The 27,385-nt window shown below is 43.8% G+C and overlaps 2 protein-coding genes across 3 annotated transcripts; one reads left to right on the forward strand and one right to left on the reverse strand.

Moving 5' to 3' along the window:
* Positions 1–19,505: 19,505 nt before the first annotated feature.
* LOC127299900 (rust resistance kinase Lr10) lies at positions 19,506–25,532 on the reverse strand. Of its 2 annotated transcripts, XM_051329932.2 has the most exons (3): positions 21,137–25,532; positions 20,873–21,051; positions 19,506–20,767 (listed from the first exon to the last, which is right to left on the reverse strand). In XM_051329932.2, the coding sequence occupies exons 1-3, from the start codon at positions 22,219–22,221 to the stop codon at positions 19,680–19,682; spliced, it is 2,352 nt and encodes a 783-aa protein (XP_051185892.1). In that variant the 5' UTR covers positions 22,222–25,532; the 3' UTR covers positions 19,506–19,679. The 2 variants fall into 2 exon arrangements, with proteins under 2 accessions (XP_051185892.1, XP_071676094.1); XM_071819993.1 differs by lacking the exons at positions 20,873–21,051; positions 21,137–25,532 and adding an exon at positions 20,806–20,817.
* LOC127299901 (rust resistance kinase Lr10-like) lies at positions 22,421–26,598 on the forward strand. The gene is made up of 4 exons (XM_051329933.2): positions 22,421–22,547; positions 22,631–23,489; positions 25,329–25,352; positions 25,526–26,598. Exons 1-4 carry the CDS (start codon positions 22,512–22,514, stop codon positions 26,596–26,598), a joined length of 1,992 nt encoding a protein of 663 aa, XP_051185893.1. The 5' UTR covers positions 22,421–22,511.
* Positions 26,599–27,385: the final 787 nt, after the last annotated feature.

The raw sequence follows: 27,385 nt of genomic DNA on the forward strand, positions 1-27,385 counted from the left end.
GCCGGTGGAGACACGGCGTTGCTGCTGAGCAGGTGCAGCGGTGTTGCCGGCGAGCTTGGCAAGACGCTTGGGACACTCGTTGGAGTAGTGCCCCACTACACCACACTCATAACAAGTGATAGTGGTCTTGTCCTGCTTGTTCGTAACGGGAACGGCATTGCTTCCGGTTCTGGGGGCGGTGTTGGTGTTGGTGTTGTTGTTGTTAGGGGCTCGGGGTGGAGCGCGGTTGTAGTTGTTGTTGTTGTAGTTGTTGTTGTAGCCTCCTGGCTTGGAGTTTCCCCCACTCCGGTTCTGATAACCGGGGCGAGAGTTCTGCATCTGTGGCTTGTTGTTTCTCGGAGTGAAACCTCCGCTTGAGCTAGGGCGAAACTTTTGGGGGTGGCTTGATCCACTTTGATTCGCCATGCGGCGCTTGCGGTTCTCATTGGCTTGGTTTAACTTGCCCTCCATCTGGATGGCGGAGTCAACAAGGGCTTCGAGGTCGGCGAAGGGGATGTTGACGAGGACAGTTTGCATCTCATCATGCAGTCCGTTCAGGAATCTCTCCTTCCTCTTCTCAACGGTGTCGGTCTCATCAGGGGCATACCTTGACAAGGTGAGAAACTTGTCGCGGTATTCAACCACCGTCATGCGACCTTGTTTCAGCTCACGAAATTCATCCCTCATCTTCTTGATAAGACCCGGGGGTACATGGTACTTGCTGAACTTGAGTTTGAAATCCTCCCAAGTCATGAATTGACCTCCGTTCATGGCACGGGTGCTTGTCCACCAAGCGCGGGCTGGTCCAGCGAGATAGTGAGTGGCGAACAAAACCTTCTCGTTGGCTTCCACTCCGGCTACCTCCAGATTGTTCTCCATAGTCTGGAGCCAATCGTCGGCGTCGAGGGGCTCCTCGGTCTTGCTAAACACCGGAGGGTTGGTGTTTTGGAAGTTCTTGAGCTTGGATCCGGGGTGGTCATGATTTCCATGGCCTTGGTTGGCGATGTTCTGCAAGGCGATGAGGTTGGCTTGGCGTTCGGCTCTTTCGGTTTCCCGGTCTGCAAGCATGGTTTGCAGCGCTTAAAGATCGCGTCGTTGGTGCGATTTGGAGGGGCCATCTGAAGATGTAGAAGATTATGAGATAAGAGGGAACATTCTATGGTTCATTTTGGTTAAGTTTGAAAAACATTTGAAAACTTGTAATCTTTTCATGACAAACATAACATTCATTCATTCATGCAACACATAGTACAAACTACACACATACTCCAATGGTTTTAAGAACCATTCTCATGCTACGATACAAAGGACGGGATACAACTCACACCTACTATAAGTGAACTAGTGCAACTACTCCTCATCATCGACATCGATCAGAACGTAGTCGTCGGGTCCTGCCTCCAGGAACTCGTAGTCCTCCTCCTCGGTGTTCTCGTCCTCCTCAAAGTCGTTGTCATCGCTCAGGAAGGCGTCTCCTCCCTGAATGTCGATGCCTCCATCGTCATCCTCCAGCTGACGAATCTGATCCTCCTGGGCCTTGACAGTGGCCTCAAGTGACGCGATCCGGGCGCGAAGGCGACGAATCGTAGCGTCCTTCTTGGCACGCTGCTGGCGAAGGCTCTTGCGGTCGTTGTTGAGTAGCTTGATCGCCTCACCCTGCTCGGTGATGTGAGCATGGGTCTGGTTCGCGTAAGCGCGAGTGGCGTCGAGGTCCCTCTGAGTCTGGTAGAGCATGAAGTCCAGGTGCTCAGCATGGTGCCTCAACTCCGGGTGCGGCTGCAGCTCCATGGGCACTCCCGCGGCATCACGCCTCACAAGGTGGGCGTAGCGAGAGGCGAGGATGCTCACCACGTTCTGTCCACAGAGGCGTGCAAGTGCCTCCTGAAGGCCACGTGCGAGTCCGTTGAGCCAGTTGCTCTCGCGGAAGGAGAAGAGGATCCTCTCCGAGGTGGGAGGCTCCATCTTGCCCCTCAAGTCGGCAGTGATCACACACTGCAACTCTCCTCCGGGCGTGTCGTCCAGCTGAACCCCGGGAAACTCGGGGTGTGGGCGCCCAAGGAAGTCAGAGAGGGCGTTGAGGTCGTGCTCGAAGATCAAGCTCCCTCCGTTCCCAAGCTGGTAAAACTTGGTGTTGATGGGTTCATTCAGCGCCATCTGAAAGAGAATTGGATGAGTAAGTTAGAGAGTGCAAAGTGTGGCAAAGTTTTAAGTTGATTCAAATAAGATAGACATGATTCATCAAATTTTGGCAAAGTCTCAAAGACAAGAGTGTAGTAATTTTTTACAAATAGTTTCTTTCATTTGATTTCAAAGTTAAGATTTTCAGAACGCCCATTCTAACTAAGGTCTTCTAAGGTCAAACAATGGCTCTGATACCAACTTGTCAACACCCGGATTTTTAAGTCCGAATGCCTATTATGTCATACATCGCAATCCCAGGAATATTGTTGTTGCGAGGCATAATAGTTAAGTATCACAGTCATCATTCATTACAATCCATAAGTCTTGCAAATTGGAATCACATGATCCATATTACACGAATAGTTGATCTATTGATCAACGAACAAACACAAGTTCATAGTTCAACATAGCGGAAGCGTAAGATACAAGGACTCTCTAGTCCACAGGCCAACGCTTGACGTCGGAAGGCGCTTAGTTGTCGTAGGCGTCCTGCTGGTCATCTCCTTGGTCATCTTCATACTCTGGCCATTTGAATAGCCAGGGATAAAGCCGTGAGTACGTTGAGTACTCGCAAACTAATACTAATGTAAGTGCTAGACATTCTAGTATGGTTTGCTAAGCTCTAGTTTATTTGCATAAAGCTAGTTTTAGTTCACAAAGTTTGAGAAAAGCTTATTCAAGTGCTAACTAACTCAAGTGGGAACATTAGTGTCATTCCCACCATTCAAGTGGTGATTTCAATTCAATTCACCACAAGTCATTTCACCATCATCTTTCAACATCATTTTCAAAGATATGACATCGGAAACTGTATGGCCTTTCCAACCGTCCGTAACCGTGGACGCGGCTATTCGAATAGGTTTACACTCTGCAGAGGTTGCACACTTGTGCCACAACATTTGATTTCATCCGTCGGGATTACCCCGAATCATCGTAACACAGTACGCGGATCATCAACCATAACCTTTCACTTACAAATCCTAGTATGAGCACCTCTCCCCATGAGCTTGGCCTCCCAGTGAAGATAGACAACCTTTGGGAATCGCACAGGGCTTGGGCCGGACATTCACCTCATTTCGCATCATATCATATCATTTCTTTTGTGGTAGAGGCAGCTTTCGGCATAACCCCGATGACGCTTGTTTAGAGGGAACCCATACTAAGACGCATAAACTTCCAGTTAAGCCCTACCCATAATCAGGTATTGTGGGGGTACTTAATAATTGGAAAGGTATCGCATTCAAACCAACATCATTGTTTTATCAAAAATCACCATCTTCTCTTGTTCACATTCACCTTCAAAAATCATTCAATGGAATGCATCTTCATTCCAAGGTTTCAAAATCATTTCAAATTCACATTGTTCCCATCTAGAGTAGTCAAGTTTTAATTCATTAGCACTAGCTCTAATTCATGAGGGGTGCTAACTTGCTTTGCTTGGAGAAGACTAACTCACTACTCTAGTAATCAACTTGTACTTGGACCAAAGTTAACTATAAAAGTAACTCATTTAGAAAACAAGTAAACTTGTAAAGTAAAAACTTGGGATGGGTTCATATAAGAAAAGATAAGAAACATGGTGCCTTGCCCCAAGGGGCTTTGCACTTTGCAAGAATATTAGCTTGCCTTGGTAGTTCTCAAACTGTTCCTCCTCCTCCTCTTGGTAGCAACCTTCTTCTTCGGCGTACTCTCCGGTGCTACCGTCTAAATTTGAATACGAGTATAATTACTCCCTAATTCAATGGCTATTCCATACATCACATATAACACACAAACTACTCTATGCACACAAATAAATTAACTAGAGTGCATGGGTTGTGGGGTTTAAATAGAATTCACTTCTTTGTATTTTATATGTAAATGATAGTTTCCATAGGGTTCTTGAGAAATAATTTCCTCTCATTGAAATCTTCTTAATATTTAATTTCTCAAACAATCATGTATGAACTCATATTGACCTAAGTCAAATGTTCATCATCATCATTTGTGAAAATGATTTAAATGAGGTAGATCACCTCATACTAGTTAAATAACACTATATTTGATTTAAATCTCAAGTAATTCATATAAGAGAGTTTGGAACCAGGGGTCCAAACATCCCATGAATTCATGTGAGACAAGTTTAAATGAAGTGTAAGACTCCACATAATTTTACTTTAATAGTTTTGGACAATATCAACTAGTTAAACTAGTCAAATGATCCATTAATTAGACTAGGGCATGATCATGCAAAGTGACCACACCAATTTATTGCATAAACAATTAGTGTAAGTCAAATGTGAGCTATTAGAGTTGGAATTAACTTAATATCTATTTTGGTTGATTTTTAAGAATTATTTGAATAGGGAAAAGTCCCTGTCTTGTTATTTTTATCACATTTATTCTACAAAGAATCTGGCCATGGGGCCAGTGGCATTGGCTAGATAATTTCTCTAGCTTTCCAACCATATAAAGTTCATCCAATTTGGTTTAGCCAATTTAATTCTATTGAATTTCAAAGTGGCAGCAGTATTGAAATTCATTTGGAAATATTTAAACTAGATTTGAATTAACAGGCCGGCGGGAAAACTAAACGGGCTACCAGATTTAAAAACGGCCCAAACCAACCCAGTCCAGCCCAACCACGGTCCACAGACGCGCGGCGCGCTGACAGGGTGGGGTCCGCGCGTCAGTGACTCAGCGTCACCGAAGCGGTAAGTTTTAAAGGGGAGCGTTGGATTAGAACGCAGATCAACGGCCGTGGTTCATCGTCGTCGCCGACGAGAACCCGACGATGCGGCGGCAGCAGTAGGGGGTCGGCGGGCTAACCAGTGCTCCAGCGAGGGATGGCAGTGTGCTTGGAGTAGATGTGGACGACGGCGGAGCTCCAGGTACCGGCGGCTCGTCCTGAGGTGGCTCCAATCGTCGGCGAGCTTCCGCGGCGGCGTGCGGCAGTGAGGTGGAAATTGGGCGGCTCTGGTGGGCAATGTGGAGCTGCGAGGTGGCTGGGAGATCAAGGAAGGAGAGGGAGGAGTGGTGGTGTGAAGGAATCGACGAGGCGAGGCCTCCTTTTATAGGCGAGCGAGTGCCCGAGGCTCTGCGGCGAACTCGACAAGGGCGCGGCGTCTCCGGCGGTCTAGCGAGCTAGGCGAGGGCATGGAGATGCTCTACGTGTCCAGGCGAGGCGAATGGTGGCGACAGCGTGGTCGGGGAGGGCCTGGTTATGTCGCGTTCCTTCCATGTCTGTGGCGCCCGCGGCGGGGTTTCCTCTTCGTCTCCGGTGGCGGCGGGCACGGGTCGTGGTCTTGGCCGTGTCTGGCGGCTTCCAGGTGTCGAGTGCAAGCTCAACCTGTCGAGAGCGGGTCCAGGGCGTGCTCGAGGTGGTGGCGCGACGCGCGGCCAGTGAGCGTCTGTGGCGCGCCACGCGCGACGCGAGCGGCATGCTGGGCGATTTTGGGCGCGCGATCTCCGGTGAGCTACGGCGTCTACCTCGACAATGGCCGGTGCTAGGTGGTCCAGTAGAGTGAGGTGGCGAGCTAGGGCAAGGTGGCCAGGGTTGGCGAGCAAGGGAGAGAGGGGAGGATCGGCAAGGTGGCGCCATGGCCGGCATGGTGTGTGCATGCATGCTATGCATGCACCACTAGGGTTTCTATGCTGCATTGAGAGTGAGAGGGGACCAGGGGACCAAATGGTGTAGGTTAGGGTAGATTTGTTGGGTTAGATCACTATTTGCTATAGTGTGTAAATAGTGCCCGATTTTGGAATTTACAAAATTGTCCAAATTTGAAATAATTCAAAATGGTGAATGTGTTTGAAAAGTGAGTGTTGATATTAGTTGTAAATGACCAGAGAGGTTTTGAGGTGGTGGTGGAAAAATTAGAATTCAAAAGTTGGCCAAAATGGCTAAGTGTAGATTGTTCCATATGTTAAAAAGTTGGGACTTTGGATGAGCCTTGCTCATGATCAAAGAGGAATTTGGCATGGTGATCTTCACCAAAGTTGTTCACCTTGATGTTGACTTTGAAATGGTGCAAAGAGTTAGCAAGAATTGGTTTGGGAAAATTGAATGGCAAGGGCTCAAAGTGGTGATCAGACTAGAATTGTCAAAATTGACCATTATCATATGTGAGTGGAATTTGTGTTTGGATTTCATTTGAATTGTGATTCTTTGATTCCAAAAGTTGTAATAAGTGTTTAATAACATTATTCAACTAATGGTGAAGACCAATTTGGTCTAGGGTCAAAATTTATAAAAATACCATAGGGCATATGTTAGGGTTTTTAGGGTTTTTCAATTATTGGATTTTCTTCCTCTTTGATTTATTTGGTTGGTGATCTTCATATGATTACACTAGGGTTTTAGAGCACATCAAATACAAGTAATAACAATCATCATGGCATATCACTCAAATGCACAAGTCCTATGCATGGTACTATATGCAAATAGAAAAGTTTTTGTTGGTTTGAAAATTTTGCTTTCTGAAATTCTCTAACTTTCTTTTTATTGAAATTTGGGGTGTTACACTCTCCGAACACGGCAATCACGGATCGGCAAAACCTGTACATGGCCTCAAGACAGGTGCTCTCACCCATTCGAAGATACTCATCGAATATATCCGCAGGCATTCCATATGAGAGCATGCGAATAGCCGCGGAGCATTTTTGGTAGGAGGTGAAGCCTAACGCACCTGTTGCATCGCACCTACATTGAAAGTAGGGGTCGTAGTTTCTGACGCCCCGTAGAATGACCAAGAACAGGTCCCTTGACATCCTGTATCGGCGCCGGAAATATTTTTTCGGGAAGATCGGATTGGTGAGGTGGAAGTAGTCCTTGTGGAGGCGGGCCTGCCCTTCCACTCTGTTGCGCGACAGGTTTTTGGAGCGCCCCTTCACAGAGCCCCGGTGCTGCGGCCCCGGGTTAGAGGTGAACTCGTGGATCATGGAGGCCGCAGTAGTTGCCAATGTCTGCGTCGACTCATCAGACTCCTCATCGGAAGAGGAGTCGACGACCTCCGCGCGGAACTTGTCCAACATCTGCCACATGTCCATCTGCGTGGGTACAAACTGCGGATCAATGGCCGCGCACAATAGCGGCGAAAACACGAGTAGAAACCTACCGGCGCAATTGACCGAACAGGTCATGGGCGGCGCGGAAGGGCGGCGCAACCGGGAGCGTTTCGCCCGAAAACAGCCGGCAGGTACGCGGCGGAGCACGCTCCTGCTCTCCCGCGCGGCAAGAACGGAGCCGACGCCGACTACTGCGGCGCTACGGCGGTACGGCGGCGCTAGGGGTGGGGGTGGTGCCGTCGCACTAGGGCAGGAAAGAAGGGGGAACAAGAAGCAAATCGAAGCGGTCGATTTCGCTGTCCCTGACATGCGGGACCGGGTAAGAAATGGCGCATATTTGGGCCAGGTTTGCATCGCGGCGGACGGCCCGGTCACTTTGCGTCGCCCCGCTGGAACAGGCCCCAGACGCATTTCCGGTCACGGCGGACGAAATTGGTCGCTCAGCGACCGTTTGCGTCGCGCCGCTGGAGATGCCCTAATGCTAATTATAAAAAAAATCTGTTTCTTCTTCCTCCTTGTGCCAGCCCACTCTAGCGCTAGCCGCCCACACCTAGACCTCCTGCCCTTCTTCGTTCCACACCTATGCTTGCTGCGATGACCATCTATGTGCCACGCCTAGGCTTGCCCGCACCCATGAGTGCCGCGACGGAGACAAGGTGGTCCACGCCCACCACGCCTAGCTAGGCCTACCCCCCGGCGCCCGGGTCGGCATATCGTGATGCTGAATAGATTCTGGCGTGTCCCACAACAGAAAAGACCAACACGGCTTCTCGGGAAGCGTTGACAGCTTTAAGGGACACATGCTGTATCTCCTCTATAACTGTGAATACAAGGTTCATGGGCGTGGATTCTCGGTGAGTCGGTGGCCTTTCAATACTGAGGGCTCCTTTGATTCAAAGGATTTGCATGAATTGTGTAGGATTTTGTTCCTATGAGAAAATTTCCTATACATGTTTGATTCATAGGAACGTGGCCTATAGGAAAAATTCCTATAGAAATCTTGTAGTGTAATTCCTATAGGAAAAAAACATTAGCTCATACCTCATGGAAAAATTCCTTTGCTACAATCAAACAAACTTCATCTTCCTATAGGATTCAAGTAGACGTACCATTCCAATCATATATCTTTCCTATTCCTATGTTTTTCAAAGGAGTCCTAGGTTTTGACGATTCTTACCAAAACTGTTCTGGACGTTTTTTCAACTAAAATATTAAAAACCGTGGCCCGTGGGTCTGTGCAGCGGCCGTTCACGGTTTCGTTGCGACTATCCGCCTGTCCGGAGTCGGACCCACATGTGTATGGCGTGACCGCCCTCCCCTTCCCACCAAACCCGCGTCGCCCTCCGCCCCCTCGTTTCGTCTCCGACTCCGACCACGACTTTGAAAAGGTCCAACCGCCACCACCGCACCGACTCCTTCCCGGAAACCCATCGCTTCCTCCACCGACCCTAGGAGGCTCCGCGGCCTCTACAAATACCACCCAGCCCCCCCGTGGTTTTCCTCGCGCCGGAGGATCTGATTTCTCCTCTCTTCTCCCTCTCGTCCGGTAAGCCGCAGGTATGGGCTGTCGATTCCGATCTAGCGTTCGTGGTGATTGGCCCGTTGAGATCCACGTCTGGTGATTTCTGTTCTGCTTTGTCTCGTTCGGATTGTATTCTGCACTATACGCTGCTTCGATTTATGGTCGCGGCTAGCTTTTTTTTTTCGTCTTCTGATTCCATCTAGGGTCGTGCCTATTAAGTTATTGTCTGATTGCTTTAGGGTTGTGGCTTACATATTATCTATGTCCTAATTTCTCACTTGATCCAGATTTGGCCAGAATAACGATTCATATAGATGTGTGCTCAGCTCGCTGGCTTTGATTTCTGTTCGTTATGCTGGATTGCCCAGGTCGGTTTAGTTGATTCTGTGGAGATATTTGACATGATCGGAATGAGAAATCGAAGGGTGTGGTTTGGATTTGTCTGTTCCATTCAAGGTTGTTGATTCCCTAATGTTCTGCTTACAAATACTAGTTGCGATAAAAAAAACAACTATCTGGATGCACTTTGGACGGTCATGATTCTGCATTTTTTACTCAATCAGAATTTCATAGTTGGAAAAAAGGTTTGCTAGATCTGTCTGGAACTATTAGCTTTCTGCCAGAAAAGCTATATGCGAGATTATCTGAAGGTGGTTGTGCTATATTATGGGTCATCTAATAAAGGTAGAAAAGCAAGGATGTTGTAGTTAAGAGATGTTGAACTCTGTGGACATGCTAGCAATTCATCAGTGGTGATATTTGGTTATCTTTGGTCAGTTTAATTTCAAGATCTGAACTAAAAAAATGAAGGGTCTTGTTTCGTTTGCCTTCTTTGAGGATTAATCAATTTGGTTTGGAAAAGTACCTTAATGGTAGTAGAGGCAGTGCTTTTGAAGTTGTTTGTTTGAAGGTTCTTTGAAGTTTAGCAAGCTGTGAAGTGTTGTGTCTGCTCGACTAAGTATGCTGTTTTTGACTTGGGTGTCACGTCAAGGTATAAATTCAGATTCATCGCAAAAAAGGTCTTATTTCAGATGTTGCTACTGCATGTTGGAATCTTCTGATCTTTTATCATGACATGGCCTTCACTAGCATGGGTTGGATTTCTGCATGGATAGTCGTTAGTTGGCTTCTGCTGGTTTGCGTGCTCAATGCAGTGTTAGATTATAGCTAGTTAGATTAACTTGTTAATTTGTATCTGTCATCGTAATATATTTGTATATAATTGTTAACCACACATCTTGTCTGATCTTGGAAATTGTAATTGTTCAGTGATATGGATGACCTGTTTCAGTTTTCTATTGTAAGAGTTGTTTCCATGGATGGCTTGGTTTTTGCTCAGGTCCATTCAAGTTGCAATAAAATATAGCTTTTATCTTTTTGGTTTGCATGGATTAAACCTAATTTTGTCTCCAAATCAATATTGGGGCTAATTTTGTGCAAGCTCATCTAGTAGATTGTTGGGAGCATCACGTTGTTGATGATTTTGCTAATATCACGTAAATAATGAGCACCTTTGACCTAAGTTTTATGAATCTGTGTGTCGAGCGCTTCATTCAGTCCTCTATTCTTCTTGAACAATGTAATTGGTAAATAAGTTAGCATTGCTCATATTTTTTTGCTGTCTTACTCATGAACATGTTACCTTCGAACTTCCATTTTACGATGTGTTCGCTAGGCATTACCAACATTTAATTTGCTATAACATGTTACTTGGCTAGGCATATATAATGCTACCACATGATTGGAATGAGAAATTGAAGGTTGCGGTTTGGATCAGTCTGTTCCATTCAAAATTCACTAACTTACAGCTATCTGGGTACAGTTCGGACAGTCTCAGATTGTGCAATTTTTTGCTGTTGATCCTGTTTCTTCATGACTAAGTGATCAGAATTATACATATAGTTGGAAAAGGTTTACTAGATCTGCCTGGAATCATTTGCTTTTCGCAGCAAGCTATATATCAATATATATATGCTTATCTGAAGGTGGTTGTGCAATATTATGGGCCATGTTATATAAAGTTAGAAGCGAGGATGGTGTAGTTGGGAAATATTTTTGTTTTGTTGAACTCTGTGGACGTGCTCGTGGCGAGGTGATTTTTCAGTGGCGGTATTTGGTTCTCTTTGGTCAGCTTAATTTGAAGATCTGAACTTAAAAACTGAAGGGGCTTGTTTTGTTTGCCTTCTATTCTAGGAGTATTTTGGTTTGGCAAGTGAAGTTGTAGAGGCGTGCCTTTGAAGTTGTTCATTTGAAGTTTCTTTCTTCAGGAAGCTGTGAAATATTCTTCGAGTTGTGTCTGCTCGACTAAGTTTACTGCTGCTGTTTTTGACTTGGGTGTTACGTCAATGTCTTGGTCGGATTTATCGCAAAATAAGGTGTTATCTCTGGTATCTTCTGATCTTTTATGATGATATGGTCTTCAATAGCATGGTTGGATTTCCGCTTCATGGATAGTCGTTTGTTAGTCTTCTGGTTGGCGTGCTCAATGCAGTGTCGGATTAGTTAATTATATTAACTTGTTTAGTTGTATCTGTCATCGTAATATATTTTGTACATAACTGTTGATCACACATCTTGTCTGATGTTGGAAATTGTAACTGTTCAATGTTATTATGGATGACCTGATATAGTTTTGTATTGTAAGAGTGTTACCATGGATGGCTTGTTTTTTTTTTGCTCTGGTGCATTGAAGTTTTAATAAAATATGGCTTGATCTTTTTTTTGGCTTTCATGGATTAAACCTAATTTTGTCTCAAAATCAATAAGTTTATCTAGTAGATTGTTGGGAGCATCACACTGTTGATTATTTTGCTAATATCAGTTCATTAAGACTTCAATGATCTTGCCCTTTACTCTTCTTAAACAAGTTATGGATAAATAAGTTACAGTGCTTATATATATTTTGCTGTCTTAATCATGCACAAGTTTTGAACTTCCATTTTAGGATTCATGTGTTGATCCAACATCTAAATTTCTATAACATGTTCCCTCGCTAGGCATATATTCTTGGCTCTGTATCTTAGTAAGCTTTGATTTATGTGAGATAAGTAGTTGTTGGTCTTTCTGTAGTCTAGTTTCTGAACCTGACCAATAAATTAAGTTGTTCATGTGCTTAGGTACTTAAGATTATTGTCTAACTGTTAGATGATATATACACATGACCTCATTTAGTTTCTTCATCTGGCCTTCACTTGTGAGGGTTTGAATTTACTTCGTGGATTGTTTAGTTCGACTTCTGCTAGTTTGTGTGCATCTTATCTGGTGTTGGAAACTGTAACTGTTAAATGATATATGGATGACATCATTTAGTCCTAAAAGTTCTGTTTCCATGGATGGCTTGTTTTTTGCTCGGGTGCATTGAAGTTGTGATAAAATATAGCTTGATCCTTCTTGTTTTGGCTTGCATGGATTAAACCTATTCTTGTCTCTCAAGAACAACATCAATATCTCGATTCATGGATGTTTTAGATAATGTTAGTGATAAGTAGAAGTTAGTGTCTTATGATCTTATATAATATCAATTTTAGTATTGTTCACTTGCATCTATTAGGTAATGTATGTAGAGGTTAGTACATTATATTCTTTGTGTTTGGATTGTTGGAGACAAATTGTTAGTATTGTTTAAGACAGTTTGTTAGATGTCACCTGAATAATATATAGATAATAAATAAAAGGGACGTGACAATTTCACTCATGCTTACCTTGTTTTGTTTGGTATATATATTATAATGTAGAGGTTAGTACATTATATTCTTTGTGTTTGTATTGTTAGAGACAAATTATTATTATTGTTTAAGACAGTTTGTTTGATGTCACCTGAATAATAATAAATAATAAATAAAAAGGGATGCGACAACTTCACTCATGCTTACCTTGTTTTGTTTGGTATCTCAGTATTCTTAAAACCAAAGCTTTTCGCCAATATTAAAAATAACCTCAGTTTTAGAGACACTTTGGTTTCAAAACTGCAACATTTGTTATAGCCAAACACCTGCAAAATTAGGTTAGCGTAGCATTATTTTCTTCCTTTTTCTCCAACATTCTGTCTCCGCTCCATCCATTTAGTTGTCTTCCTCTGATGTTTGTTTTATATTTGTTCTACATTACGATAGATTGGTAAGAGTTTTGTTTGAATGTTTCATTGACCATGATTTCCTTTTACTTGGATGTAGAGGTATGTTTTTGTTTCCTTCGATTTGTAGTTCTGTGCATTTGCATGACTATACTCTCATTTGTTGTGAATTCCATTTTGCTAATTTTCTTTAAGATATGCAGCTCGTTGTTAGCATGAAAGCATATACCAACATCTATCACTGTCAGGTTGACTCGTATCCAGATTCTTCTTGAATAGTACTATATTCTTTGTCCCTCTTCAGTGGTTAATTACTATAAACATGTTTCATGGCTAGGCACCTTAAGCTTGACTCTGTACTTTTAACCAGTCCATGTCTTACTCTATTAGTATCATTTTAGAAACATAGTTCAGCATTAAGCTTTAGTTTATGCATTAAACTTTAGTTTATGTGAAGGCAATATTATGAGATAAGGTGGCGGCCTTTTTTTGGTTCTATCCTTCTGTTTGACGGTCTGTTGAGTCCCCCTTATAGTTTGCCAACCTCCTCAATGTATTAATTTTGTTCATGTGCTTAGGTACTTATGATTCTTGTATAGATTAACTGATTGCTAACAGTTTTATTTTCTGATTTGGAAACTTCATGTGTGATTTAGCTTGCCTTTTGCCCTTTATTTATCTAGCTGATATTATAGGCAAGTTAAGTAATTTGATGACAGGGTTATTATATATTGAATTATGGTATTATAAATGTAAGGTGCTTCATTATCAAAATTAAAACCTTGAATTGATTTTTGGCATTCGGCTGTCTACTTTAAAAACTTTCATGTCCCTAATTCATGTGATGTCAGTTCACAAGTTATTGTTCCTGAAATAATATTTTTTTGGCTTGATTCAGTGTGTTAAAATCATTTAATAATTTTTTTTTAATAATGACCGGTGTTCAACTGTTCACATGAATCTTTTAGATAGTGTTTCATGCTAAATAGAAATTGATCTCTGATGATCGTATTCAGTGTATGGTGTTCACTTGAACCTTGTAGATAATGTTACAAGCTTAGGTAAGTAGAAGTTAGTATGTTTTATGCTTTATTGTTTAAGACAATTTGTTAGATTTTACCTGATTAATAAATAATAGAGATGTGGCAACTGTCACTCATGCTAATTTTAATTTTTGAATTGTTTTTGGTTGTTCTGCAGATAATTTCAGATAACATTCTCCAGAAATATTTACTTCCAATATTTATGTCTACATATTTTCTTTCCGATTTTCTTGCCTTTTTCCCGGTGCTGCTTGGAATTTGCATCACGAGCTTATTGCACACCATCATGTCTATTTATTGTTGGTACAGTATTTTTCAGCCTTTTTGTGCTAATAAAAGTTTGGTTCGTCGTGGGTATGTATCCTGTTACGTTTGCTTGTTAAAGTCAAGGTGATTAAGAACTATGCTCTTCTATTTTGAGTTTTTGTGTTTTGTTCCATTTTCTTGTTTTGTACTGGTATCTATGTATTATGTGGTTCCAAATCTGTTACCTCATAATGTATCAAAATTTTGTTACTGCAAGAGACTCAACTTTCCACCTCATAATGTGTTGTTCTTGACGTATGGCTTTATTTTTTCTATATACATCTAGCTTTCACCTGAGTATGAAGTTTGATGTGCTTGCTTTTCCTGTTTCTTCTAATACTGCCCTAAAGACTTACAAAGATCAACTGAGTCACGGTTTCATGTCCTGTGATCGGATAGTACTCTTATTTTATGACTTGTTGCTGTGTCGACCTTCTAACTTTTTTTGAAGTGTCTATATTGATTGAATTTCTTAGTCACCTTAATCTAGTTGGGTGAAACTTTAATTTGCAGTTATTCTTAACCTTGCATGGTAGCTTTATTAAAAATTTCCGGGTGCATTGACTGTTTTGTGCATCATTGTGAATGCCTCGTGCCTAAATAGACACATAATTTGGTAAGGCGAATCCATATTGTCTTGTATTGTTGTCATACCTTTCAGTGTTTCTTTTGCTTTTCTCCTATAAAACATTCTATGTTTCTGCTATGTATGTGGCCAAATTATTCATTCACTAGCCTATCGTTTCCGATTGAGAACTGAAATAAGGTATTTAGTTGGCTCGTTTTGACTGTATTTGTAATGTCATTTGGCACTCCAGGCTTGAAATTCCTAATTCCATATCTGTGCTTGACCTGTTGTGACTTCTCTAAACAAGGTGTGTTTAAGTTTTATTGGTAACCAGAATTATGTATCTAGGTACATAGTTTGGCTGCGTTGACGACATTATATTGGGTGTAGCGGATGTCATTTAACTATGTAGTTGCATGCAAACTTAGGAGTGCTTATGGTGTGTACGAAAGGATTTGTAGGCTGTCTCTTGTATTGATAGTATCATGGGTTTCTTTGTTTTGAATGGTGGTAGTTTCTTATTATACTTCTATGGTTGATCTGGATTGTTGGCAGCAATATTGATCGGAAAATTTAGGATTACTTGTCTCCATAAATAATCTTTATCTTTCTTTTTTATTTACATACAAGGTGGCTATGTATGTCTCAATTGTTGCATTAGGTGTTTGTTATAGTCCTCTCATTTTGTTGTGAGCCGTGTTATAGTCTTCTCCTTTTTTGGTTGCTTCTCCATTTTCAGCTACTTGTTTGCCCTTTTGGTATAAACTCTATTGTCAATTTCATTTCGGTAATAGTGCTCTTGTTATTTTCTATGTTTGGACGTATGTATGGGGAGGGTGGGGTGCGTAACACTGCCAATGCCGGTCCCAAGCCCGGATAAAAGTGGAGGGAGCACAAAGATATCTCATGAAATTTCATTTTGTGTTGTGGATATGTATTATGTGAAGTTGGCATTTTTTACTACCGAAAAAAATAGCCTTCCTGTAGAACCGAAAAGGCTTGTTGAAGATCTATAGCTTGGAGTAAGCCTGTAAGTGGGCAGGGGCTGCCCACGGCGCCACCAGCCCAAACAGCAAGTGTCAAGAGCTGGACTTCAGTGTTCTTGCGTTGCTTGGTTTGAATTTCTGTCATTCTGTGGATTTGTTACTGTATGTATACGATGCGTTAACTGAACTGATATAGTGGGGTTTACTGAAGGAGAAGATGGTTGTTCCAAAATCCTATAATCCGAGCAAAGCCTGTACCTGCTACCAGTGAAAAATAAAAATACCAAGGGGAAGTCTTAGGATGTTATTTTATTGGCATTCTCACTGTAGAAATTCTCATGAATGATCAGAGGAGAGCCTGTTCCTTTGTTCATTGAAATTTCTCAATATCTGGATGCAGCTGACTAGCTATAAATAAAGTAGTGTTGGTTCGTATAATTTCTTGCTGCAAAGCCTGTGCTATTGGTAACTGTAATTGTGAAACGCCAGACTGTGGAAACTAGCAGAAACTCTTGTTGCAAACTGTGCTATATTAGTCTTAGTTATAAAAATATTAACAAGGTAACACTAGCAGTACTTCCATTTCCTCAGATTTCTTTGCGCTAGCTGTAATCATCATTCTTATAGAATAGATTTATCAGGGCTGGGTTTTTGGCCAGATGATTGCATGCATCACAATTTTCTGTTGAATTGTTGCTTTCCTCTGTAATATTCCAATTGCAGTTCAGGTATTCAGATGATCCATGCAGATGTTGTTGATCCTTTGTCAACAAATATTAATGTGATTTACATTTGTGCGATTGCTTTGATCTGTTCACCAAATTTAATGATAATACCCCCCAAAGTAGATCTGTATGAAGGGTGTTGAAGTTGATATTATAGGTTACTCCTCACAGTCAAAGATCATATCCCTTAACTAATTTCTTAAGATTGCTGCTCACGGTGCAATATTGGATCAAAGCATTAGATTGTGCCTTTAGTTAATATACAAAATACAAAATTGGAAGTAAAGTTACATCAAAAGTTCAGAACAAATGTAGTGTAGCACCTGACTGCCCAAGTCATGTACTCATGTGTACTCCCTGGCATGTAATGTGTGCTACCAATTTTTCAGCCTCTTGTGCTAATAAAAAATTGGTTAGTTTATTCTGTTACCTTTTTATGTTATTAAGAACTATGCATGGTAGCTTTCTGGGTGAGTTTCTGTGTTGTGTTCCATTATCTTGTTTAAAATCTTTAGATTTTCCTGGAATTGCTCTCCTTTTTGTACCGCTATCTAATTCTGTGGTTCCAAATCTGAACCTCATATAAACTTTTGTTACTGCCAGAGAGGTTTACTGGAGTTTCCACCTCATAATGTGTCATTCTTGATATATGACTTTCTTTGTTTTAGATACATCTAGCTTTTACCTGTGTATGAATTTTGATATGCCTGCTTTTTCATGTTTCTTCTAACACTGCCCCAAAGAGTTACTAAGACCAACTGAGTCACAGTTTCATGTTCTCTGATAAGATCGTACTGCTAATTTATGTTGTGTTGTTTTTTTAAAAAAAAACGGAGGCAAAAGCTTTGCCCCATCCATTAGTTAAGCAGAAAGTGCACAGTTTTTAGGAGAAAACCGGAAAACCATACAACAAGGGCAAACCCACTCAAACCCACTACTGATACGCAGACGACACACTCGCTAAGACCAGCTAGCCATCCAATCAAACCGGAGAGAAGACGCCGTGCCTACTATGGGAGGAGCAGACACGGGACACTCCAACCTAGCTGAAGAAGACGAACCGCTCAGGGAACTGCGCAAACGACCTTGTCGCCCTCACGACATAAAGTCGATGTTCTCAACGAAGACGAACATTCGGAGCCGCCGCTCCGACATACCGCTGCTCCGTCGCGCCCTACGCGTCCACCAAGACCACCACCACCTTCCGGGGCCGCCGCCCCGACGTACCACCGCTCGCTCTCGAGCTGCAACACCGCACGAACCGTCCACCCGCAACCCAAGTTGCACAGGGCAAACGGCTGCAGACCACGGGCATCACACCAACTCACCCGGGGCCGCCGCCCCGGCATAAAGTCCGACCGCCCCAACGTGGACGCGTCGATCGGGCCGACAGAGCCACCGTCCAAACGGCACAACACTGTCACCCAAGCCATGACGAGCCGCAACCCTACCTCAAAGGGCCACCACCCGCGATGATTCCCGAGGCCGCCGCCTCGGCGCACCAACACGACCTTTTGGGGTTGCTTGTCCAGCCTAAGCGCGTCTCCAATTTGGGGTTGCTTGCCCATGACCGAGTAAAAAAAATACCAGTTAATAGCCGTTTTAACCTGTTTGCCTGCGAGACAGTAGGTTGATGTTCATCGCCCCCACATAAGTTTGGTAAACAGTCTGCCACAATGCCTGATTGTCAATATCTGAATCTTTGCTGCAATATGTCATCACAAAGAGGATATAGCCATAGGCTCTTTGTCGACTCCCTGAATCACCAGACATGGGTGCGATTTTTTGATAAAAGGGAATATATTAATATGGCGAAAATACTAAATACATCTAACATTTGCAACAACGTAACACCCTAATAATAGTACAGATGCACACAACCCAAAAAAGAAGAAGCTAAAAAGGAAAAGTCTCACTACGGTGTTTTAGTCCTTGCGCAACAGTACAAATACCACCAATACAACACCTAAAATACAAGTTTTCAAAAACGACGTCTCAAAGAAGAAACAACGCACAAACAATATTTTCAACCAAGGCCATTGCCAACACAACTAATTAAGGCCAAATACTGGATTTTCATCTAGAAAGTTAAAGACTTTGAACTTCTCATGTGTTGTTGCCCCCATTAACATGCCGCTGCTACGAATCCCAAATCACCAAGCAAGTTCCTCATCGCCACAAAGACTCGAACCATCATTACTAGTCCTCATATCTCGACTTTCATGCCATTCTTTGCATTCGAATTCATCATTGAACGAAAAAGACATGTCCCATGATAGCAACAGATAGCAGAGTTTCGCGGCCGCTCCCTCCTGAAATCAAACGGTCGGAAAAAATGGGTGCACATGATTGGATCTCATCCGATCCAGCAATCTCCATGCATAAGGCGCCCAAGGGAGTTCGCCGGTGGAGCTTTCCGGAACTCGACACTCCAGCCAGATGAATGAGGACAAGCATCAAGTAGAACATTGTCTTGGAGCGAGAAAGAACCCTAGGACCGCCTCCATTATGCAAGCAAAATCGGCCGCCCCCATACCGCCGGTTAGAACAGCGGAGGAGAAAGTTACAGCGGCTTCGCTCGCCCGCCGCCTCCGTCGGAGCAGCTGTTGCGGACAATGCACGCCCTGTCTCGCAACTCCGGCTCGCGCTAGGCCAACGCCGGATGCCATGGCTGCCTGCGCCATGACCTCCTGGCGGCCAAAGAAGGGCACCAGCCCAAATCCACGCGCGACCGGAGATCTCCACCACCACATCGACGCAGGGGCGCTGCACTGGTCGCTGCATGTGGTCAAACCGCCGTCGCCCCATCAGTTCGTGCGGATGCCCCCAAGGGCACCACCACCCCGGGTGCCTTTGGCTGCTGGGCCCGCCACCACAAAGAGGGCAGGTGGCAGTGGCGGCGAGGGAGCCAGAGAGGAAGGAGGCTTCTGGCGGCGCTAGGGTTGCGCCCCCAGTGTCGCCCCTGGGTGCAACACAGGGTGCTGGAAGACTTGTTGAGGGGGTAAATAACAGCCAGATTTTTATCTTGACAGTTCAATCCTTTTCTGGACATGGGAGATTATCCAAGGTCTAGGAGCAAAACTGAAATTTCATAATCCATACATCTTAAAATTCTAGTCTTGGAGCACATGATATGTTTAGGTTCAGGATACATTCCCAAGAACAATGGTATATATGAACATTACTGTAGTTCTACACAAGACATGTTCACCACCTCGTAATAATACATTACATCGAACATAGACCAAATTTCACTCGTCCTCCTCTGAAATGGCTGTCAGCTCAGAGCTGAAATGGTAAGACTCCACTACAGCGGTCTGCCCATCGTCATAGAAGAATGGCCTGGAAGGCACCTGCAGGTCATCAGTGCCGCCTTCGAGCATCTCTATCACCTCGCTCATCGCCGGGCGATCATGAGACTTCATCTGGATGCAACATAGTCCAACAAGACACAGCTTCCTCTCCAGCTCATGCATCTCAGCAGATATCTCACCCATCTCCTGTTTAGTCAGCCGGTCATACACCCACGATGGGTAAAATGCCTGACTTGAGTTCGTTGCATCCGGGTCGGCATTCCTTCGTCCTCCGGCCATTTCCAGCAACAACATCCCAAAGCTGTAAACATCAGACTTGCAGGATATGACACCAAAGCTCCGGGATACCATCTCAGGAGCTATGTACCCGATGGTTCCCCTTAGGGCACTCAACGGCACAAAACTGCTGTCCCTTGGGTATAGCTTAGCGAGGCCGAAATCAGCAACTTTTGGGACAAAATTGCTGTCAAGAAGGATGTTGTGCGGCTTAATGTCAAAGTGCAGAATCTGCATGTCACAACCTTGGTGCAGGTAGTTGATTCCCCTAGCAATGCCCAAGGCAATCTCATTGAGCTTGTCCCAGGAGAAACTCTTCTCGGACGAGAATATGTACTTGTCAAGAGAACCATGGGGCATGTACTCATAGACAAGCGCCCTCCTCATTTCCTCCGAGCAAAACCCGACCAAACGAACCACATTGACATGGTGGATCCTGCCAATGGTGGAGACTTCACTGATGAAATCTTCTCCATCGCAGCTCGATTTACCGTCTAGCATCTTGACGGCCACATAGACATCGCCTGGGAGAAAACCCTTGAAAACAGAGCCGTAGCCACCCTGACCCAGCTTATCTCTGAAATTTCGTGTGACCGCAACAATATCTGTGTAGGCATACCTTCTCGGGCCGATCATTTGCTGCATCAGGAGAAACTTCTCGACTGCATCAATTATGATCCTTGTTTTCCAGTACTTGTGGGCAAGGAAGAACAATACCACGAGGGGTGCAACAACGATCCTGCATAGTACTGCATATATAGAAAAACTTTATGTGGGATCGACATACCAGCAATCAACTTCAATACTAGCTAGCAGTGTATCTAGATATGTAGTTATGTACTCAGTCGACGTACCAGCAATCAACTTCAATATTGTCGTGGAGAATGCTGCTGTAAAGCGTAGTGTGCTGAGGTATCCATCCAAAGGAATATTACCTACTCCTAATGAGCAGGACAAGATTTCATAATCAACCATGAATATGGTCGTAATCCAGTGCAATGCAAGAACAGCCTTTGAATTTCCAGGGAGTGGGCTGCAGACAAGCGAGAAAAGGTATGAAAGTCAGGGATATATGCATGTGCAAAAACAGAAGAAGGGTATATAGATCCCAAACTCACACAATATATCTCTTTAGGCAGCCTTTGACGCTCCACAACCACTTTTTATAGTCTGCAGGAAACATGACAGGAAATCCTCTCCTTAGGGATTCTACCAGAATTCCATGATTTGCAGTATTGTATTGCATGCTCCAATCCTCCAAAGCAGCCATAGCCAAGTACCCACAAGAAGGCTTAAGGTTTCCAACAGAAAAAGAGTCCATCAACACATAGACAAAAGAAGACCTCGTGCTTAGGCAAGAAACCAGTGTGTAGTCACGACTGTTTGTGATCGCCCGTGAACAATTCACAAAGGTAGCCCAAGTAATATCATGTCGAGGATTCAGTTCGATGAGGCCGTCTGACCTCTGGAGGCCATATAGATAAGGACGCTGATCCAAGCGAGGAAGAGGGCAACTGCTGCTCATGTCCAGGTTCGCGTCCACGACCCAGAAGTAAGAATACTTGTAGTTGATCTCGGTAACAAAGTATGTCCCTGTGTTGATCTGAATTGTAGCCTTGCTATCAGTGCAAGACAGCTCGTACGACGGAGAACCACACCAAGTTGGATCGCCTCGCAGGCGGAAAGGGTATTGGACGCTTTGGAGATGGCCACACGAGAAAGGACGGCAGGTGTACCTATCACTATCTGTAATATCATGTCGAGCTTGAACATCTGATGAAAGAATTGCAAGCACACACAAGAAAATTGTGGCTTGCAAACAAGCAGAACCATGAAACGGGCTCATCAAAGATTCAACTGTTAGCTCTTGTTCTGCCTTCATTGTAGGGTCTCTTATCTTGTACTTGAAAACCCTTCTCGTCCTTTCATAAAACTTCCAGGAGTAAAAATCAGCATCCGCAGTGTAAGTATGAAGTGTGAAAGCAAACACAACATAGCAATATATGATAAAAAAAGATTTATAAAGGTCCTGCAGAAATATCTGGTCATTGGCAGAGATGGCCAACTTCCACACTTCTGCTGTCATATGCCAACAAAAGGAGAATGCTGCCATATGTAATAGGCACCTTGTTGACTCCTTCTCAGTATGATCAGGCAGGGATGCTGGGATATGCTGCCATAATTTGGCAGGGGGTTGATACATTTTTCGATAATAGGGGGTTGATACATGTCAATATCAGGACTCCTTCTCAGTATCATCAGGCAGGGATGCTGGGATATTCTGCCATGATTTGGCAGGGGGTAGATACATGTCAGTATCAGGACTCCTTCTCAGTATCATCGGGCAGGGATGCTGGTATATGCTGCCATGATTTGGCAGGGGGTGGATACATGTCAGTATCAGGTCAGGGATTCTATTCTAGTGACGTAGTCCACTTAGGCTTCATTTGCAACCATGCACAGTCGACGACTGAAGGATTGCATTGATTCGTAATGGAAGTAATTCCTCCTCCGCAAGCACAACTTGGAGTACTGTTCTTCTCCTATAATTATTATTATTTTACTCAAAATACCTGGCTTACCTTCATCTTCATGTTCATTCATCTCTACAGCCCGGTACGAGAAAGATGGGCACATTCCTTGTCACAGCCCTGGTGGTCTGGCTCGTCAGCCATGGAACTTACATGGCCACAGCTTCTGCAGCTTGGGATGACCAAGACTTCTTTAGAAACTGTCCTCCATACCGGTGCAGCAAAGATGGACCCGAGATTCGGTTCCCACTCCGGCTTGATTCCAGCAACACATCATCATCATCATCCTGCGGCACAACATGCGTGAAGCTAGCGTGCTCTGGCCAAGATACCATCATGCTTCACCCATTTCTTGGCCCATGCAATGTCACCGCCATAAATTACACTAGTGCCGCCCTCAGCATCACTCCGCTTACCTCCGCATGCACTCTGATTCAGAAATTCATCTCTGCAAGTTCACCACCGGCCGATGCTGACCATCCCTGTACTCCGCACTACAGCAGAACTGGAACGCTTGTAGGCTGCTCAAGGGAGTTCACGCCAAGCGGGATTACTCAATTTCCCGTCTATGACGACGAAGACATTTACTATGCTTCTGTCTCAGCTGCAGATAATATTGCTGGCCCACTCTCCTGCCTTAGCAACACAACTCACTTCTCGTATTTGGTGGACGATTATGCATACATGTATGATCTTCCACTGGATTGCAAGGTCGTCTCGGATGCTGCATTTCCGATGTTCAGCACAGGATATTATGGATCAACATCAAAGCAAGTTGGGGAAGAAGAAACCCACCGCTTTTATCACATAGAAGCCAGCTGGAGTGAACCAGAGTCATCATCTGTTCCCTATCAATGCCAAAAGTGCGAACAAAATGGGCAATGCTGTGCATTCAGCTCACAAAGGAACATCACATTCTGCTTGTCTCAACCTCATAAAGGTATTGCAATTTCTAACTTGATAAAACCTGTTCTATCATATTTTAGTTTGTTCTAATTCCTACTCTTATAAGAATTCACTATTTATAAGAATACACTATTTATAAATATTCAGAAAAAGAAAACAGTAGTAAGTTTACAAGAAGGAAACAGTGCACAACCCCTCACGCCATCATAGATCTTAGATTTTCACCCTGAAGAAAAGTTTCCGCTCTCAAAACAATGCCTTCAACAAGGCCATTGCTAGGCACAACCAATTAAGATTAGACCTTGGATTTTCACCCTGAAAGGCAAGACATTGAACTTCTCTTGTATTGTCGCCCCCACTTGCATGCCGCTGCTACAAAGTCCGAATAACCAAGCAAGACTTGAACTACCATTCCTAGTCCTCAGATCACGGCTTCCATGCCATTCTCCACCTCTAACTTCACCATGGAATTAAAAGACATGTTCCATGATGGCAACAGGTAGCAGAGCTTTGCACCGCTCCCTCCTAGACGGACAAAACATGGGAGCGCACAACCGAATCCTATCCGATCCAGCAATCTCCAGGCATTAGGCGCCGGATGGTGTTTGCCGGCAGAGCCTTCCGGAACTCAACACTTCGGTCAGATCAAGGATGACAAGCATCCAGCAGATCTTCGTCATGGCGCGAGAGGAACCCTAGGACCGCCGCCTTTATTCGAACCAGACCTGCGTGTCAACCGCACCGAGCGGACACCACGAGCATGACCAGGCAGAAACCACGCTAGGAGGCCAAGCCCGGCCACTCCCGACCAGGTCCGACCGCCACAAGCATCCAAGCCATCGCTTTCCCGCAGGTCACCGACGTGGCTGATCGTGGGATGCGCCGTCCCGCCAAGATCTCGTCGAGACCCATGGCCGAGCACCACCAAGCAGATGGCCGACGCCTCCAAGCCCGACCCCGCGCCGCCCCAACAGCCATGAAGGCCGCCACAACCGAGCATATTAGGAGGGCCGCCGCCCTTGGTCCAAGCCATCCCACGCCTCCACAGGAGGAGACAGGCCCGCCGCCGCTGCACGGGCTTAGCCCTGCAGCCTCCTCCAAAGGCGGCTGTGAGAGAGGGGTGGGGTGGGGAGGGAGGGTGGCGGCGGTGATTTCTTGGGTTTCCCCCTAGCCGCCCAGGGAGGACGACACGAGAGCCTTCTGAAGAATCATTCCTTCCTAGATCAAAATAAATTCTAGTTCGTACAAGTAATCCTACTAAAGCTACAAAATATATGTATATCCCTATCAACATTATTTGGGGGTAATAAGCCGACAGTTTGATGTGAAGAATAGAATTGGCTCATGTCATATTTTTTTGACTGAAAATGCAGAGCGGAGCTGCATTTTCATTGATCATAGAGCGATAAGGTTCAACAAAAAGGGAAACACAAAAACCGAAAAGCTGATCTAAGCTAAGGGTTACAGCCTAGGTATAGCGGAAAACACTGATCGATACTAGTCAGGCTCCCTTGGTCGGCTAAGAAGATCGCAAGCAAGTCTTCTTCTAGCACTATGCCATAGGTCTGCTTTCTGCATAATTCTGTCAATGAGAGCTTCCATTGTGTCTGCTTGTCTGTAACCCTAAGACCGTATTCTGGTCCCCATCCTACCAAATACACACAAAAAAAACAAATAGGATGTAGGGAACACTCCACTTCTATATTCACATGATCACAGTACGGATTTTCCTAGAAACAAAAGGTTATCCTATTGTACTGACTGTGTAACAATGTTGGATCTTAATTTTTCTTTCTCAAGTTATAATAATACATTATCGGAAAAAAATCATAATAAAACAACCAAATCTTATTCTCCTCTTTGGTATTTGCAGGTTCACGTGTCAAATTCATTGCAGGTACTACTTCTGTCCAAACTTCATTTTTATTCAAACAAAGGAAAAAAAAACTATTTATCTGCTGCACAAAAAGCAAGTAAAGAGCTACTTCACATATATTATCACATCCCCATTAGAATTACTAAAGCGATGACTTTCAATCCTAATGAATATGCTGATTTCCATGTGTTCAGCCACCTCGTCGGCAGCTGCATTTGTTGTTCTTGTTTTGGTGGTGGCCACTGTTCTTTATCTTTCACTAAAGACAAGATACAGCGAAGAGATACATCTGAAGGTCGAAATGTTTCTCAAGACGCATGGCACATCAAAACCCACAAGGTACAGTTTCTCCGAAGTTAAGAAGATAACGAGACGGTTCAAGCATAAATTAGGACATGGTGGATTCAGAAATGTGTACAAAGGTGAGCTACCAAATGGAGTTCCCGTGGCAATCAAGATGTTAGAAAACTCTAATGGAGAGGGACAGGAATTCATCAATGAAGTTGTTACTATTGGGAGAATCCACCATGCAAACATTGTCCGCCTCCTTGGCTTTTGCTCTGAGGGGACAAGAAGGGCTCTCATTTATGAATTCATGCCTAAAGATTCATTGGAGAAATATATATTCTCGGATAATTCTAGTATTTCTCGAGAGCACCTAGAACTACACAAAATGCTGGATATTGCTTTAGGAATTGCAAGAGGAATGGAATACCTACATCAAGGATGCAATCAACGCATCCTCCACTTTGACATTAACCCTCACAATATCTTGTTGGACTACAACTTCAGTCCAAAGATCTCAGACTTTGGCCTATCAAAGTTGTGTGCAAGGGACCAAAGCATCATTACCTTGACAACGGCAAGAGGCACGATGGGATACATTGCACCAGAGATATACTCTAGGAACTTTGGAGGGATATCCTACAAGTCAGATGTTTACAGTTTTGGCATGCTGGTGTTAGAAATGGTGAGTGGAAGGAGGAACTCAGACCCAAGTATTGAAAGTCAGAACCAGGTATACCTCCCGGAGTGGATCTATGAGAAAATAATCATTGGGGATGAAATGGTGGTTACATTGGAAATGACACCAGAAGAAAAAGAAAAGATGAGACAGCTGGCTATTGTGGCACTATGGTGTATACAGTGGAACCCAAGAAACCGGCCATCAATGACAAAGGTTGTAAACATGTTAACGGGGAGGTTGCATAATCTGCAGATGCCCCCTAAGCCCTTTGTCCCATCTGAAAATCATCTCATGCCATAAAAAACATGAAGATCATATTGCCATACGGTGTGTACTAGTACCAGTAGCATGTAGAAAGTTTGATTGTTTAGTCAACTATGTTAGCTACTTGATTTAGCTTATGAGATACTATATTGTTGTGCTACTAAGCCCAAACATGTTGCACTTGGATTTTAATTGCAATGAAATAGTTGGAAAATGAGAACTTATCAAATTATCTTATCCTGTCTTCTATGCGTGCCCCAGTCATTCTAAATGGACACCTCAACAAGTGGTCATGAACTCAAGATGTTCCCATTATATCCACTACAATGAGTCGCCGTATATTTCAAAACTACAAGAGGATCCTGTAAACAACCAACTAATCAGGTAATGTGTATTTCCGGGCACTAGAAACTTACAAATCGTGTTCTGATTATTTAGAGAGAAAAACAAGAGGAAAACACTGGAAAAGAATTACCATGGCTATCTGCAGGTTATCAGGACCATCAGATTAGTGCATCGTCATGCTGGAACAAATCTTCAATGCAGAGTTGTAGACACAAGCAGTCAGAAACTCAGAACTAGAGTACATTCTGAACGCAGCAAGAGGAACAAGTCAGAACTAGAGTACATTCTGATAACGTTGGTCGATTGCTAGGGAAACAAGCATTGGAAATTGCTTGAAGCATGTTTGGTTTTTCTTTGACTCGTCTGATCATCCTATGAACTTTAAGCATGCAGAAAGAAAAATGTTTTCAGACATTGACAACAGTTTTCAGTCTGATGCCAAATTCAGTTCAGGAAGCCAAAAACAAGTCCCATCGTC

Source organism: Lolium perenne, chromosome 5 (genome assembly GCF_019359855.2).
Source record: "Lolium perenne isolate Kyuss_39 chromosome 5, Kyuss_2.0, whole genome shotgun sequence".
In the NCBI taxonomy this organism is placed as follows: Eukaryota; Viridiplantae; Streptophyta; class Magnoliopsida; order Poales; family Poaceae; genus Lolium; species Lolium perenne.

Bases quoted from the DNA above. Each gene is read 5' to 3' on its own strand.
- LOC127299901 (XM_051329933.2), top strand. From the start codon at position 22,512: ATGGAAGTAATTCCTCCTCCGCAAGCACAACTTGGA. The intron at 22,548-22,630 runs GTACTGTTCTTC...TCATCTCTACAG, and splicing joins CTCCGCAAGCACAACTTGGA to CCCGGTACGAGAAAGATGGG. The intron at 25,353-25,525 runs GTACTACTTCTG...CCATGTGTTCAG, and splicing joins ACGTGTCAAATTCATTGCAG to CCACCTCGTCGGCAGCTGCA.
- LOC127299900 (XM_051329932.2), bottom strand. From the start codon at position 22,221: ATGTATCAACCCCCTGCCAAATTATGGCAGCATATCCCAGCATCCCTG. The intron at 21,052-21,136 runs GTGAGTTTGGGA...GCTTGTCTGCAG, and splicing joins TGCCTAAAGAGATATATTGT to CCCACTCCCTGGAAATTCAA. The intron at 20,768-20,872 runs GTACGTCGACTG...CTATATATGCAG, and splicing joins AATATTGAAGTTGATTGCTG to TACTATGCAGGATCGTTGTT.